At 39.2% G+C, this 16,981-nt stretch overlaps 1 protein-coding gene across 1 annotated transcript; it reads left to right on the forward strand.

Moving 5' to 3' along the window:
• Positions 1-3,350: 3,350 nt before the first annotated feature.
• On the forward strand, positions 3,351-5,081 carry LOC6560644 (leucine-rich repeat neuronal protein 2). Its single transcript, XM_001986772.2, has one exon. It carries the CDS (start codon positions 3,420-3,422, stop codon positions 4,854-4,856), a length of 1,437 nt encoding a protein of 478 aa, XP_001986808.2. The 5' UTR covers positions 3,351-3,419; the 3' UTR covers positions 4,857-5,081.
• The last annotated feature ends 11,900 nt before the right edge of the window (positions 5,082-16,981 follow it).

Below are 16,981 nucleotides of genomic sequence, written 5' to 3' on the forward strand. Positions count from 1 at the left end.
CAGAAACGTTTTCAAAGCCAATTTGATAATGTGCTGCACCTTCCTCTCTGTCTGTATGTGTGTGTGTGTGTGTTTGTGTGTGTGTGTGTGGTGGAGTACGTTGCATGCGTTGCCGCATACTTTTGAGCATTTAAAATGACGTACACGCAGCACAGCTGCGTTCTGAGAGAACAGACAACAGAGTGAAAGAGACAGAGCAGTGTGCAAAATACAAGCATTTGTGGCACTTGCTCTGCTGATGTTGCAAGTGTCTGACTGGCTGTGGCCGACTACCACTTCCTGTCAGCGGATGCGGTTGCAGTCCACCCGGCTCACCGCCACCCGCCACCGCTTCATGCAACGCATTACTGTAATTTACATTTTAATGCGCTATTATTAGACGAAATGAATGACAAGTGATTCAATTAGGACAACTCGAACGGCAATTGATGTGCTGTGCTCTGCTGTATGTAAGTGTGTTGGTGTGTGTAGCACAAAACTGTCCCTGGTTGACAGTTGAAATGCAGCTGGACATTAAAGTGAATTGCAGGATATCATCTATTTTTTTTTTAATGATTTTCCCATTTCGTTGGCCATTTGCATTTCCTGGCAATGCCAGCCACCATTTGTGGCATTGATTCGCATGCTGCATGCCCATTGCGTTCATTTCGAGCTCACGCACTTAAGCCTCACTGATTGAACCTGACCATAGCTTCGACAGCTGCCACAAGCCAGCTGCCAGCTGCCACCTGCCACAAACTGGCTACTGCAGTCCAACAATTTAATATTAAAATTTCCATAAATATTCAGAACATTCCAGCGCACAGCTTGTGTTATTTTGTGTGTGTGTGTGTGTGTGTGTTAGTGGGCGGGTGTGTGGGAATTCTGATTGTTGCACGTTTAGCGCTGAATTTATTTTGCAATTTTGTTCGTAATGCTGACCTCACCAAAAAACACAAGGCCGGAAATTGATGGATGGCCCAAGCCTGAACTCAATTTCATATCTCGGGCAATTGAAGCTGAAAGTGTGTCCTATTAATTAACAATTCCATTAGATTCCATGGATTGGGTTTTAATTAAATTGCGCATAATTATTGTTAAGTACATGCATAAGCACACACACAGACACAAACACACGCACACACACACACACACACACACGCTGCACGCACACGCGTAATCAGCTTTTCAATGTAATTAATGAGTTTTTAGTTGAAAATAAATTTGCCTTGTAATAATGACTCGATGGAGAGGGGGGTGTCACTGGTAGGGGTGGTGGGAGGTGGTAGGTGGTTGGTGTTACTTGGCAAGCAATAACTGAAACATGTGCCTGGCATTTTCACAATTTGCATGTTTTCACACACACTCACTTGACAGCCGGCAACAGAGCTCATTAAATGCTTTACATGTGCTCGTTTCAACTCATCGCCCCTCTCACCTCACCACACTCCTCCACTCAACCACCCTACTTCCTTTGCCACTCCCCTCCACTCGTCTGCCCCACCGCTTTACATATAATTTGATGCTGTGTCTGTGCACAAAAGTCAAGAGCGGGAAACAGTTTTCCATACAAGTCTTTAATTTATGTAAATTTTGCGTGTGAATCTGTGCTTTTGCTTGTATGTATATACATATATACATATATATACAGTATATGTATACATATGTGTGTTTATGTTTGCGTTCCTCATCAATTTACCATTGACAGAATAAAATAAAGTTCAGACGCACTCGCATACAGCTTGTAAGACCCAACAATAATTTAAATACTACAGCTACAATTTTGTATAGTAGCGCAATGGAAAAGCCCCCAAGGAGACTGTCCAGCTGAAAAGAGAGTCCCATGAAATGTTTAATTTATTTAGCTGTGGGGTATATAATCTCAGACTAAATTTAATTTCGTTAAGAACTTTCGTGCCGAAGCGAAGTAACTTGTTGACTTAAAGAAAACTCACATTTGCCTAAAAAGTTCTTAAATTCTTATTAGAGATAACTGATTTTTAAAGTGCCCCAAACCTTTTTTCATTTATTTAACTACCTAAATAAATATATTTCGTTTTTATACATTTTACTAAATTATTAAGTTCAACAATTTTCTTTATATATAATTATGTAAGATTATATTAATATTTGGCATAACAAATTCTTTATTGAAATAAGTACACTGATTATTTTTTTATGTATATAATTATAAAATTGCAATAATAATTTGATTGAGTTTGTAATATAATTATGATTAATTTTCTATAGGGTTTCAATTAGAATTCGAGTTAATTTGGCCCACATTTAACATTTCTGAGAAACGCAGAAATCCTCTCGGATAAGGCCAAGTCAACTTGTGAATCGCTGTCAAGGATTAGTGTCAACTTTTGAGGCGAGGTATTAAAAAAAAAGGTGTCAGCTTCTTGATGCAAAGGGAACCAATTTCCATCAATATTTAATGTGATTCGATGTATGTCAGCGGTTGCCTTTTGTGTTTGCTTATGCCCCAGCTTATGACATGATTAATGAACTAGATAAACGATATGAGACCACAGCAAATACCAAACTATTGATGATGACAACAAAAGAGAAAGAGAGAGACACAAAACAAAAAGCTTTCCACCTTATCTTATCAAATATTTGAATGCACACCTGAACGAATCACAAAACTCATGACTAAGAGCATGAATGAGTGCGATGAGTGAGAAACGAATGTGAGCAAATGTCAGTCAACTTTTCCATTGAATAAGGGTAAAAAGTATTGGAATCATATTAAAGGGTAAACAGTGTGCAATGAAGTGGCAACATCATGAAAATGCTCTAATTCTAGAAGGGAGCAAATAAAAACCTTTAATAATGACTTCTATGATACCTAGAAACCAGTCGAAACTAATTTTAAAGCGATATTGAAACGGTTTTAAAGTTAAAGAGTTCTACAATTTAATGGCAACTGAAGTTTTTGACAATACTCATAGATAGAATCGATATAGAGCTGAAAATCAGACTTAAATATAAGAGTTCTATGATGCCAGAAACGTCAAATTTTGAGAGAATCTTTAAATATTTGTCGACTTATTATCATTTTGTGATCTGCTTTATCTAATGTACACTAATATATACACAATACTATTAGAATTATGACCAATGACCAGCTGGGCTGGACCACTTTAAAATTTAGTTTGTAAAATATTAGCAAGCAAAAAAATCGTTCAATAAACGTCTTAACTTTCTTAAGCTTGTTTCGTGTTCGTTTTCACAGTCGTGCTTTACATTATTTATTTATTTTTTCAGTCAGCCCATCTCTATACATAGCCTTTGAGCTTTTTTTCCAGTTCCAGCGATAAGATAAACCATATCTACCATATCGAGAATGCCAGTGTCGCAGCCAAGAAGCTCAATTCACAAATATTTTCAATTTGGTGCAGTGCGGTTGCCAAAAGAGCACCAAAACCAACTCCATGACGAATACACTGACGATGACTATGCATCGAAGAGCCGCTCCACGACTGAGCTTCCTGCTGGTGCTGGCACTGCTAGTTTCTGCTGCTAAGACAGAGCTGATAGATGCAAATGATGAGGACGTTGATCGCTTCTGTTATCCCGCCGCATATCGCAATACGCGTCAGTCGTGTGAGTGCAGCAATGTGAGTGCCGCACCCTGGGGCATGCGTGCCCTGCACATCGACTGCAGCTACAAGGACTTCAAGGCAGAGGATCTGACGGAACTGCTGCCACTCTACATCGATACGTTGGATCTGTCCTGGAATCAGCTGAATCGCGCCCCAAACTTTAACAGCGACAGTCTGCGTCTGCTCAATCTAATGCACAATAACATTAGCACCATCTCAGCCAGCAATTTTGGACGTTTGGTTAGTCTGCGTGAGTTGTATTTGGGCTGGAACAGCATACAGCAGCTGGATGCACAATCTTTTGCCAGTCTGCCGCATCTGCAGGTACTCAATTTGGCTCACAATAATCTGCATGCGCTGCCCGGCCAGATTTTTGGGTCACTCCTAGTGCTGACTACACTGGAGCTATCGTGGAATAGGCAGCTCAATCAGAGCATCTCCGCTGGAACGGAGCTCTACAGCAACTATGGCATTAATGCCAAATTAGATGCACTGCGTCTGGATGCGTGCAATTTGAGTGAATTGAAGTTGCGTCTCGATGTCCCACTGCGTGAACTTTCACTGCGTCGGAATCTCTTCCAGCGTGTGCCTGACCAACTGCCCGCTGCCCTGCAGCGCCTTGACATTAGCGAGAACCGGCTGGAGGAGCTGCTGCCCGTGGATTTGGCCAATAGGAGCGAGATAAGGCAGCTCTATGTGGAGGATATGCCATTGTTGCAGACTATCGCAGCCCATTCGCTGGCATCCTTGCGGCAAGTTGAGTTGATGAGCTTCCAGAACAACCGTCGGCTCACCCATCTGGATGGCGATGCCTTTATGCTGGAGAGTGGAAATCTTACTATGCCCCCGTTGCGAACTTTGAGTTTTCGTGGCTCTTTGCTGCGCAATTTCAATGTCAGTTTGTCACCGGTTTTTAAGCAACTTACCGAACTGGATCTCAATGGTGTGCCGCTTCACTGTGACTGCCAGCTAGTGTGGATGAAGGATCTGACCATCCAGACGAACGGTCGTTGCCTGCGACCAGCCAGAGTTCGTGGAATGCTCATCTCCTCGCTGCGACGCGACGAGTTCAGTTGCGAGAGATGGCCAAGATGGGCCTATGGTCTGATCATACTGGGTCTTATTGGACTCTGTGCTGCGGGAGTCTATCTAATTGTGATGGGTCTGCGGCCGCATCGAGGCGTCACCATGCGACGCAAGGTGGGTGCTGGAAGTCCATATGCACGAGTCACCATCGAACCAAATCGCCAGGAGAACTTTCACTGAGCATTCCCCTCTAGACTAGGCTATTTCTTAGGTCTTTGTTAATTTTTATATATACATATTTAACTAAATGAATATTTTGTGAATTCAAATGGACTTTCTGCGAATCGTTAGTCATGGTTGTTGTTTAATCATTGACAAGCGGGTTGCTGTAAGAGTTTTACAAATTTATACATATTTTTACATATGATCAGTAAGCATTTTAGAAATTAAATGGCAATTTCTAAAAATATTTTGCATGTTTTCTTTTACTTATCTTACTTATTTATAATCTAGTTGTCAGACTTTCAGATCTATTATATGTTTACTGATGTTTTTTCACCCATAACTTTTGGAACCACCCACTAGAAATATATTGAAAGCTAGCTTATCAGTTCTATTCGCTTATCAACGCACACTATTTGATAATGCCTTAAAATTATTTGATATTGAGTTCATAACGTAAACAATATGGCAAATGTTGAACTTTATTTTGTCTTGCATCCACTGGCAGCCCTCAATACCACATAAGTGGGATCTTATAAGCCAAATTCATAGAATTCGACAGAATCCTTAGGAGTGCAGTGGCTTTTTGGAAATATTGACTATACCCTTCCCCAGTTAATTTATTTAGTAGGTAGCAAGTCGAAGAGTTTAAAAAGCCGTAGCCAAGACAAATGCATTTATTTGTAAGTTCGAGCTCGAGTTTCTTATGAAAAACTTTACCAATAATTTACCATCGCCTTTTGTAAGGCTCAGGCTGTAATCCTTGGCTTAGTCAAGGTATCCGCACTGCCGGAGCAACAAAGTTTTCACAATCTATCGACTCCGTACAACTGCAGTGAGCCAAGTCCACCACACTTAGCCTACAATAATAAAAATTTAAGTGCAGCTATCTTGCATTTACAAGTGGCAAATGTAGCATTAAATCTGGGAGCCTCTGTGAAATAACAACGAAAATAATGCAGTCTATTAAAAGGTAATACAAAGTCTATTTCAACAGCTTTAAGCAGCTGTAACGATTGTGATTGACTTAAAGTCAAAACTTTAGTGGAATTTATAAAATTCATTCTTTTCAGAATGCAATTCGGCTAACAGGTTTCGGGCACTTTGATTTCATTTTACTCTGGTTGCACATCCTTTGTCAGAACAATGAATATTTCAATTGAATTGAATTCAAGAATCCCATTCAATAAATGGCCCTCACAACTGTAAACAAATACAATTTATTGTGTTCAGAGTTCAGTCAATTGTGCGCAAATAAAACGCAATATTAATAATAATAAAGTTTTTAATACTGATGGCCATAAATACGGCGAGCTGAGAGCAACCAAAGGACATGGAATAAACCAGTCAGTGAGGAATCCACAGCCAGCTTGAAAAGATTTACGAGCTTGTCGAGCATTGGGGAATGCGCATAAATAAATGTCGATGACAATAATGAGTGTGTCAATTATTAATGCTGAATGTCAGTTACGCAATTATTATAATCGATATGACACTTCAGCAACAAGAAATATACATGTTCAATTTATATGTATCCTGTGGGTAAGCCATAAATATCACAGACAAAATCTTAATTAATGGATTTGGATGAAACAGTTAAAATCGCAGAATTATCAACTGTATATAATTTTAATATCATTCCAACAAAAGGACTGCTTTGATCCGCAATTATAGAAAATAAATTTATAATTCAATTTTTAAATTATAAATATTAAACTAAAGTTTAAGCTTGATAAACTGTTGTTAAGAAATTGTTATAAGAAACAAATAAATTAAGATTCTATGCCCTCAAATCAGCAATTCGCAGTTCTAGTAAGACATTCTCAGATTAAAAACTTAAGAAACAACACCGATATTTAACTTTCACTATAAATTTATATAACCAACCGACTCTTCTTATGGGAGTTATATGATAAAGTAGTCAAATTTTAATAATTTGTTATTCATATGTGAGAAGCATATTGAGTACTTGTTTGCACAGAAACAGACAAACAGACTTTTGGCGGAAAAACTAATATGGCAATATAGACTCTTCAAGCGCAGCTTATTAAAAAACTATTTTACTTGTCGGGGACGTCTGCTTCCTTCTTTCTAAAAGGGTGTATCAAAATACATGGGCAAAGTTTGTAAAAATATGTTATATCATGCAATATAATACAATCATAGAACATAAAATTCTTTGCGAGTTCTCATGTGCCCCAGTTGCTCATTAGTTTCATGGTACACATATTTGAAAATGCAATTAAAACTCAAGCAGAGTTTATATATTACAGCGTACTTAAGTACGTGGGACTATATATGAAAATATTTGGGTAACTCTTTGGCAATAAAATTGATGAGTAGCTAGCTATAAGAGTAGTAAATAGTACATATTGTGAGGGAAAACAATTGGCATTTTAAATGTCAAATTTGATGCGTTTTTAAACCAGAAACAATTCAAACTGAGCGCAAAACTTCAACGACTATTTTACGACGCGGCGCTGATTCGGAGCGTGTGTGTGCGTGGAAGTGTGTGTATATTATGTGTGTGTGTGTGTGTGTGTGTGTGTGTGTGGGTGCGTGAGTGTGTAGCCCTAGCAGCCCTGGTTGTTTACTCCGAAAAGGGCACAACTTGCAATCAGACCGCACAGTGGAGAAAAACAACGACAATGACCAAAATATAAATTGACAAGTTCCTTGTTGATGAACCATCTTAATATATATAATTTTAGACAGAGTTTGACAACAGCAAATGTTTCTTAATTATTTAAATTTAAAAAAAATAATAATAAGGCGCATCTTTAATTTAATCAATAAATAAATATTTAAGCCAATTTAGTCTCAGCTTTGATATAAACAAACCTTGACTAATATTTACAAGTGATTTGCATGTTATTACAATATATATCAATGAATTTACCTTAACATATGCCCCCTCCTCCTTGAGCACCTATATAGGCAGTCTGTTTTTGTTACGCTCACGACGCGTGCGCAGAGAGGCAGTGTGCCAGTGCCCCAGTGCCACGAGTTGCATGCACCGAAAAGAGACGCGAGACTCCGAAAGGCACTTGCCACGACTGTAGTAGTATGTTGGCAGCTGGCAGCAGGCAGCAGGCAGCTAAAAGCAGCATCATTCAGATTCATAATTTGCCACACAATCAGTTGAAGGCAGCACGCCAAAGGCAGCGCACGCTTTACGCTTACGTCACGCAACACGTTCCTAACGGTATTTACTTTACGTTCCCAAGTGCTTACGTGCTATTGTTGTGCATTTGCTTAGTTGTGCGTATGTGTGGTTGTGTGTGTGTGTGTGTGTGTGTGAGTGTGTGTGTGCAAGCGCATTAGCCTAAAAGTGAGCGTGGTTAGCTTTGGGCCACTCCAATTGCGCATCCAGCCCAGTTTCAATTTTCCCGCTGCCTTAAAACCACACAGAGACAATAATAAATTAAAAAGGCTACAATAATTGCTATGCTATGATATGCAATATTTAAAGCCGCTTATTTATCAATAAATTACAATAGCCTAATGCCAATTGACAGCTCAAACAGCTCAAAAGGCTCAAGCAGAGGGAGCAGCAGCAGCAGCAGCAGCGGACGCCGCAGCGCTTCATGAATAAAATATCAAAATCATTTTAGCCAGCGCGAAAAGGCTGCAACAAAACGCGTTCAGCACTGAACGTTCTCAACAAAACTTCTCCTGGGTTTTTTTTATCATCAGCAAAACAGTGCAAAGAATATCAAGAAGATAGAAAATAAAAAACAATTCTCTTGTGCCATTCATAGTTTTGGGCGAAGCACTCAACGGTGCCCCATTGGGGACTCTCTGCAGTCCATTTCAATTTATCAGCAATTTTGCGAAATAGTAGAGACTGCTCAGATTTAGTGCACTGCTAAGATTATAAATGAACAGGGCTGGAAATTTAAATTTTACTTTAACAATTCACAGACGTAAATATAAAATTTGTAATACTGTTAAATTCTGAAATACTTTTACAATTTATATGTATACATTAATTCTGTTGAATATACTGATAATTTTAGAATTATTTCAGAATATTTGGATGCGTTAAGGCAGAGCTAAACAAGTTTTCAATTCAAATGCATATATTAAACAGAAAACCCATTTTCTGCTTGTTCTGAGAAAGTTACAGTTTCTAGAAAGACTGAACTCTTATTTCGAAACAGCGACAATAATTTTTTATAAATGTCAGCTTAATTAGTTTCAAATTTGAATGCATATATTTGTGGAAAAACTGTTCTTCTGCTTGTTCTTCTTTCATAAAAACATGAATTTTTTATACAGAGTTTATATAATTTTTAATTTTGCAAGTTAAACAAGTTTGCAATTTGAATGCATATATTTAAAATTCATTTTGTTTTAGTTTCTGCTTGTTCTATAAAAGTTGCGGTTTCTAGAAATAACATAATTGATCATCAATTGAATTGAAAATGAAATTAACAACTCAAAACAGCAAAAATGCAAAGTTTATTTTTATAATAATTGAAGAATTTTTTAAGTGCGAGCTAAATAAATTTCCATGCATCTTAATGCATATATTAAAAAAATTAAAATGACAAATAGCAATATGAATTTATCTAGACAAAGCTTAAAAATTAATTAATATATATACTTCAAAAAATAAAAAAAAATCGCTGATGAGAATCACAAGTCGAATCTTCTGAATTGTTTCGCTTTCATTTAGCATAACACATATAAATTAATTCGGTTTTATATAGGGTATTTAATATACTTAGACAGATTAATATATGGGACATCTTTATATTCTTTGTTCATTGTGTTTTGTTTTGTTGGGCGCATTTTACGTTTCTTTATTATCCCTTTTTGCATTTATTAAATATTCAACGTTTATACGTTTATTCGTGCGTCCTCTGCTCTGCTCGGCAATCTCTGCGTGCGCCTTGCTCCTCCTCCTTTCATGGCCCCCCTTTCCTTACATTGAGTCCTTGGCGACTGGCGGGCGGCTTTGATGTTGTTGCCGTCGCGGCTAACGCTGCTGCTCTCAAGCTTAGCCCCAAATGCCAAAAGCAGTGTGTGTGTGTGTGTGTGTGTGAGTGTGTGTGAGTGTGTGTGAGTGTGTGTATATTGACAACGTGGCCAGGCTGATACAATGTACACACACACATAAACATATAGCTGGCTGACTGTCTGATTATCTGTGCCAAAAAGAAAGGAAAAAAAAAAAAAACAACAGGAATATATTCAGAAAAATTGGCGCTGTGCAGCCAAAGAACAACCAAAGTCAAATACATAACCAGAGATCCGATTCCATCTACAACTGCGACTCAGAGACAGAGTCAAAGTCATGTTTATATAATGGTCCGCAGAGCAACTATTAACTGAGCAAACTGGTGAAGGGGGTTGCTCCGGCTCCGGCTCCAGCTCCGGCTCTATGTTTGTTATTTATTGTATTGCCAAAGTAGCAACCAGAGCACAAGCCACCCATTCTCTCCTACGTCATCCTCTCGAGCAACCACAGCGGCCATTAGATTTAATAAGGCTGCGCTGGGAAAGAGTCAGACGATATCAGTTAGTCGGCCTGTTACGGGCATAATTATCTGACTGTGTGTCAGACGCGAGCTGTTGGACTTAATGGCCCCATGACACTGGCTGAAAATGTCACTTAACGATAAGATGAATCTTGGCCAAGGCACAGAGAGGGAAAACAACATTAATAATGGACACTGAATGAATCAGCATAAGTAGTTAGCTTAGGGAGTCTATTAAAACCTGATACAATACAATTGTCTATAACATCAATTTTGTGTATCAGTTTGCCAGCTGAAACCTAATTAGGAGTATTTCATTGGCATTAAAATTTAAAGCACTTCAAAGAGATTTTCGAAATAAACAATATATTTGCATAAATTTAGTACAACACAAGCTCTTTCAGTCATTTTACAGAGCAATATTAAATCAGTAATGAAAATCGCTTTTTAAGCTAATTAAAGCTGAGCAAAGCCTGAATTGTACTTACAATATACAATTCAGTTGGCCAACAACTCAAATGTTGCCTAACTGTCAACTACTTAAAGCCAGGCAGCTCACACTCGTTAGCTTTGCGATGTTAGAAAGTCAATCTGCTGCTGAATTAATCGAATAACTTGAAGCTAACAAAAATTAGGTCTTCATTAGCAGCTGGCGCAAATGCGCCTAATGAAAAGCGAGTAAAAAAAATGCCATAGAATTTGCGTAGTTAAGCGAAATGAGAATAGCGCTCAGCTGTCGCCCACAGAGTCATTATACTTATTATCACACCTGTATTGGGGGCAGGCATACACCCACACACACACACACACACCGATACACACAACAAAGCAATTGTCAAAAGCGCGTACAACCAAAAAAGCACATTCACAACAGCAACAACAACAACTTGTCCAGCGCAATGCAAAGTGAAAAACGATAAGCAAAAGACAGTCAACTGAAGGAGCTGAAGCCAAGGCTAAAGCTGATGCTGATGCTGATGCCAAGGTGCTGGGTAACTGGAGCGGGAGCAGGAGCAGGAGCAGGAGCAGGAGCTGGATCGGGAACAAGGACAACCGTAAAACGACGACGACATTAACTTCATTTACGTCTCGCCACAGTTGAAATAAACGACTTTACGACACTGGCGGATTTGCTAAAAAGTAAGTTAAGAAATACCTACCTCGACCCCATCTCCCCTCCTACCCGCTGCCCACTCCCCACTCCCCGCTATCCACTGTCCGCTGGCCGTGCAATTTCTTTGCCGTCTACTTATTTTTTTCAGCTTCTTTCACCTGCCACAGTCTGCTGTTCATTAACGCCGCCCCTTGCACTGTCAAGCGAGGAGTGGGTTGGGTTTTGGGGTTGGGGATGGGGTTGGGTTTGGCTTTGGAGGAAGAATGCTGTTAAAAAGCACCGCCAGCTGGCAGCAACAACAAGAAACGAAGTCAACTGAGTGACTTCCGGAACGCGGCGACTTTGACGGCGCCGCTGATGGTGACCGTCGTGCCGGATGTGCCGAGTGTGCGAGTGTTTGATGGGTGGGAGTGTGTGTATGTGTGTGTGTGTGTGTGTCTACGGGTCTGAGCTCAAGTTGAAGTTGAGCAAATTCCTGAAATTCGCTTTGTTGTTGGCCCCCACCAAATGGCCGTAAATGCTTGACATTATTGCAATTTAGCTGTGCGTTAGGCAAAGTATGCAGCTCACAACTTTTTCATGGCAGAGCACTGGTAAAAACTCAATTATCCCAAAAAAGAAGTCAATAGATTAAATTTAAAATCGAAATCATTTAGAAAATCTGTTTAACCATCCGTTGATTACAAAAACAGCACAGATCATCAAGAAAACGCATTAAAAGTTAAAACAAAAAAATGGGTAAAACATCTAAAAAATAAATGAGAAATTGTATTCTGGTTAATATCGAAATCGTTTAAGCAATCAGTTCTGCCTGCCTGAACAGATAATGAAGAACATTCTAGGCAAATAAAGGAAATAAAACTAAAAGATATGCATTGTTAGTACTAATAATCTATTACCTATATAATATTTTCCCATAGCTCAAATTATTATGTAACAATGTCATCTCAGCTAAAACGCATCCCAAGCTCTTTGCTGGCATACGCCGAATAATATTTAGATGCATTTATATCCATGGAGAAATGAAAAATACAATTTGAAAGCCACTGTTCAATTAAAAGCCAATACGTATATAGTTTACATATATATATATATAGATAGACAGATAGATTTTTATGCCACGCACCGTTACTCATGCGCTGCCCGCAGTTAAAAGCATTTGCTGCCATATTTGTTGCATATTTTGCGGCTGCGCTGTAAGCGAAACCGTGGCACAAAATGCATTTTGCCTGTTTGACAGTTTGCCAGTTTGCCAGTTAGCCTGGCAAATTGCCGCGGGCCACACACAAATCACACACAATACCACGCAGCCCGCATCCTGCGCACAACAGCATAACGGGACAGCAGCAGGCAGCTGGCAGCAGAAATAGTTGATGCATAAATGTGTGTGCCACAACAGCTGCTGCAGGTGGCATTAAGGCAGCTTAGGACTGCGAAAATAGAAATATTAAATGTTGCTACCTGAGTGCCACATGCCACATATGCCACACACGCCACATACGCGCCACGTAACTGTGAGCAACTAAGGCAACCAAAAAATGTCACACAAATATGTGGCACATGCAAACTACCCCTACCCCCTCTGCATAACCAGCAAGATAACAGTCATCATCATGGTTGGGCGAAAAGGATTTATGCTTTGCAACAACAGCAGCAGTGGAACACTTTATCGTATGACAATGACAGTCAGACACAGAGACACATCAACAAATTTATGCTCGGCCTGGCTCAATGTGCATTAGGGAATAACAATTATACCCTCTGCTCAGAGCTATACAGCAATAGGGTATGCTACACATTCAGGCAGGTAGATCACAGTGGTAAACATACAAATACAACTCAAACTTGATTAAGTGCAGCAGAAATGAAGAATGGTCATATTTGTCTAGAATATCTGAAAGCATATCGTCTCTAAAAGTAACTTAAGCTTAATACAGGGTGTCTGCTAGTGAGCCATTCCATTGATAGCGTTTGTTTTTTTGATTTACAACTGCAGCTGGTGCATGCAGTAAGCCGCAATAAATCAGTCAAAACCACAATCTGAATGTAAAACTGCATTCAAAAGAATTTGTCAAACAGCAGCTGGCGCAATTTTAAATGTGTTTGCATTAAATAGAAACCCCAACGAAATAAAATTATGTTGATTCTGTTCAACGCCCACGTCACAAGTTGAGAAAAGAAAACATAAGAAGAAAACTTGTGAAGAAACTTGCGCTTCATGGATACTTCAAATTATGCTCCTACCTCAGTTTATTGCTCTTATGTCTGGGTATATATATACATATATATATATATATATATATTGGATATGTGTATGCTTTTTGTGCCTGCCGCCTATTGAATGTGAAACTTAAAGAGACGCTAACAAGAATCGCACACAATTTATATAACAAGCAGCCGAGCAGAGGAAACTACAAAGTTCTTCAAGCCAAATAACATGCTTAAAGCGACGCATACAAAAAGAAAAACATGTTTTCTGAGCAAGTGAAAACTGAGACAGTTGCTAGAGATGAGAGTGGTATACAAAAGGGAGACATGTATCGAATATGAAAACTTAAACGGAAATGGAAAAGATTTGCGTAAATTGAAGCACGCCTTATTAACATATTATGCTTAACAAACAAATGCTTACAGCAACAATATTGATAATATATTACTTTTATGGCGCTTTAAAAGACGCTATTTAATTAGTTCTTTTGTTGAGTGTTACTTAAAAGTGACCATTTTATTTTAAAAATAAAGATGCAGTCTTATCAAATATTGTGATTGATTGATTGAGCTTAAGTACTTATTACTGTTATTTGAATGAACCAGTTCGGATAGTGTTAAATTGGTGATGGAGTAAGAGTGACTTGAGTGCAGGTTAAGGTAACTGGTGTGGAATGGAATAGGAGGATTGGAAGAGTGACTGGTTGTCAGTAGAGTAGAAGAGATAGTTGTTTTTCTTTAATTTGTACACAAGAGATTTATTTCGAAAATCGTATTTGAATTGCTTACATTAAATTGTACACAGAGTCTATAATAATATTTATTTTGTTAAATCCATCTGCCTATTTGCCGATTAAAGTATGTTGTTTATTTTGATTATTTATTTCTGCTGCCATTCACAATTGCAAACCTTGATCACGCGCTCATCTTTGCTGCAGCACGCCCCCAAAAAACACACACACTCTGACACAGACACACAAATTGACACACACACACACAGAGACTCATACGCATATAGCAAATGTTATCACTTCGTGTTTATCGCGAACACATCGCATACGGACGAAGGCGAAGGCGAAGGCGAAGGCGACTCGCTGGAATCTGCGACAATTCCCATTGTGCCCGAATTGTTAGTGTCTCGAGCATTGAGCGTTGAGCGTTTTTCGCTTTTTGCTTTTCCCTTTTTGGCCCTCTCTACATCCTCACCTCCTCTCCTCCTCGCTCCACCCACGCATTCTTTATTGTTGCTCTGTTCTTGTTCTTGTTGTGATGACGCCGTTTTGCTGTTATTATGCTTGGCATTATCATTGTATCGTCCTGTCGGCACCCGCAGCTACAGCCACCGCCGACGCTGCCGACGCTGCCGCCGACGCAGCTGACTTTGGCAATTTTTATTGTAGTTGTACCAAAGGAGAGAGCGAGCCAAGTTCTTATTTTTTGCGCCATGCGGGCGTCAAGGGTTGGAGTTGGATTGTGAGTTGGGGGGAGGGGGTTGGTTGGGGTATACGCTTGGTGTCTGGCGGTTGCGGCGCCAAAGTTTTCTTTATGACCTCTGTCAGATAGAACACATCCTTACACATCACCCGCAAGCCTTTGTTCATCCCCCTTTGTCTAGGCTGCTTGCCAGAATTGATTGATAAGCATTTTGTAAACACTGCCGAAATAGATTGTTGTTATTATTGTTGTTCTTGTTGTTGTTGCTGTCGTGTCTCACAGTTTTATGATGTTTACGCTTACACTGGAAGAGATTACGCATACGACGCGTTGACTTTAAGCGTAGCAACTTTGCACATCAAAATACCACAGAAAAGCCAAGTGAGTTTTGAGTTATCCTTGCAGCAGCTGGTCCTTGCTGCAAGTGCGACCTACATGTGCTGATGTCCAAGGCTCCTTCACTTGGCCCTTTAGGATATTAACATACTGCTCTTGTTACTGTTGCTGCTGCTGGCTATAAAAAGAACAAACAACAAGCATAACTGCTCGCAAAGGTTGCCAATAAAAAACTGTGCCACTAATTTGAAGCACGTTGAAAGTTTTATGAGCCACCGGACCAAACTCAAATATGCGGTTAATTACGTGTATTACTTTGTGTAAACAACAGCGTGTTCGTATGTATGAATGTATATAAGCTAATTGCAACTTTTATCGCGTTATATGACTCTTTAATGACCCCACGCACGGACCCCAATGACCCCAGGAGAATCCGTGGACAGTTAATGCAACAAATTACAGTAGGGAGTTGATACGAACAACTTTCTATCTTAAATGGGAAGTATTAAAAACTTAAAATAAGTGCCATTTCCTTAAGTTTTATGGCACTGCCTAACAGGGATGTGCTTTGATTTAAAAGTTGAGAATGCGTCACAAAAACACATTTAGTTGCTTGCTTCAATTTTAAGAGGAGTGCGTCAAAATATTTAATATCTAACAGACGTGAAGCAGTTTATATATATATATATATATATATATATATATATATATATATATATATATATTAAGTTCCCCACCCACAATGCTTGGGTGGCTGGTGGCATCACATTTTTTACGCGGTTTATGACACAAGTGAAATATAATTCATATTGTACAAAAAATTTTAATGCCGCCTGAAAAATAACGTCCAATAAATAATCCTTAATGTGCCTTTGTGTCCCATGTCCTGCAGCTCAACATGCTGCTGCTGTGTGGTTGTGTGTGTGTGTGTGTGTGTGTGTACCAACTCCCTGCACTCCTTGCACACTTTGCTCCCCACACATTATATTGTTGCTCGTATGTTGCTCCGCGTGTGATTTCATTTTACACGTCTCTTGTTTCTGTTGTGGCTTTTATGTTGTTGTAACCACAGTCGCCCAGTCATTCATACATATCTATATGTATGTATATATATATATATATATTGTGCGGCTATCAAGTACTGACAGTGTTATGACGTGGCCTGTCGCTCTTGCCACCTAGCATGTGAAACATTGCCGCGGCAAATTTGTCAGCTTTTCATCGCGAAAAGCAACAACAACAGCAACAACAACAACAAACATAATAAATTGCCTGATTTTCCGGGCTTTCGCTTCTCGATTTTATTTTTATATTTTTGCATAATTTTCTGAATGAATGACACTAGCTTTGAAAACATATTAAAGCTTCGAGCGGTCTTATATTTATTAAGTGCTTACATTAAGCGTACTTAAAGCTCTGAAATTGACTGCCAATCGCTCTGAAAATTCGCTTAAAGCGCAAGCTGAGACTCGGTAGACAAATAAGCTCTTGCCAAGCTGTGAAAGATCAACGGCTGTCTAAAAAATCGGATGAAGCTTTAACTAAACTAACTTGTAAAAGCTCAC

Source organism: Drosophila grimshawi, unplaced genomic scaffold, assembly GCF_018153295.1.
Source record: "Drosophila grimshawi isolate 15287-2541.00 unplaced genomic scaffold, ASM1815329v1 contig_1367, whole genome shotgun sequence".
Classification (NCBI taxonomy): Eukaryota; Metazoa; Arthropoda; class Insecta; order Diptera; family Drosophilidae; genus Drosophila; species Drosophila grimshawi.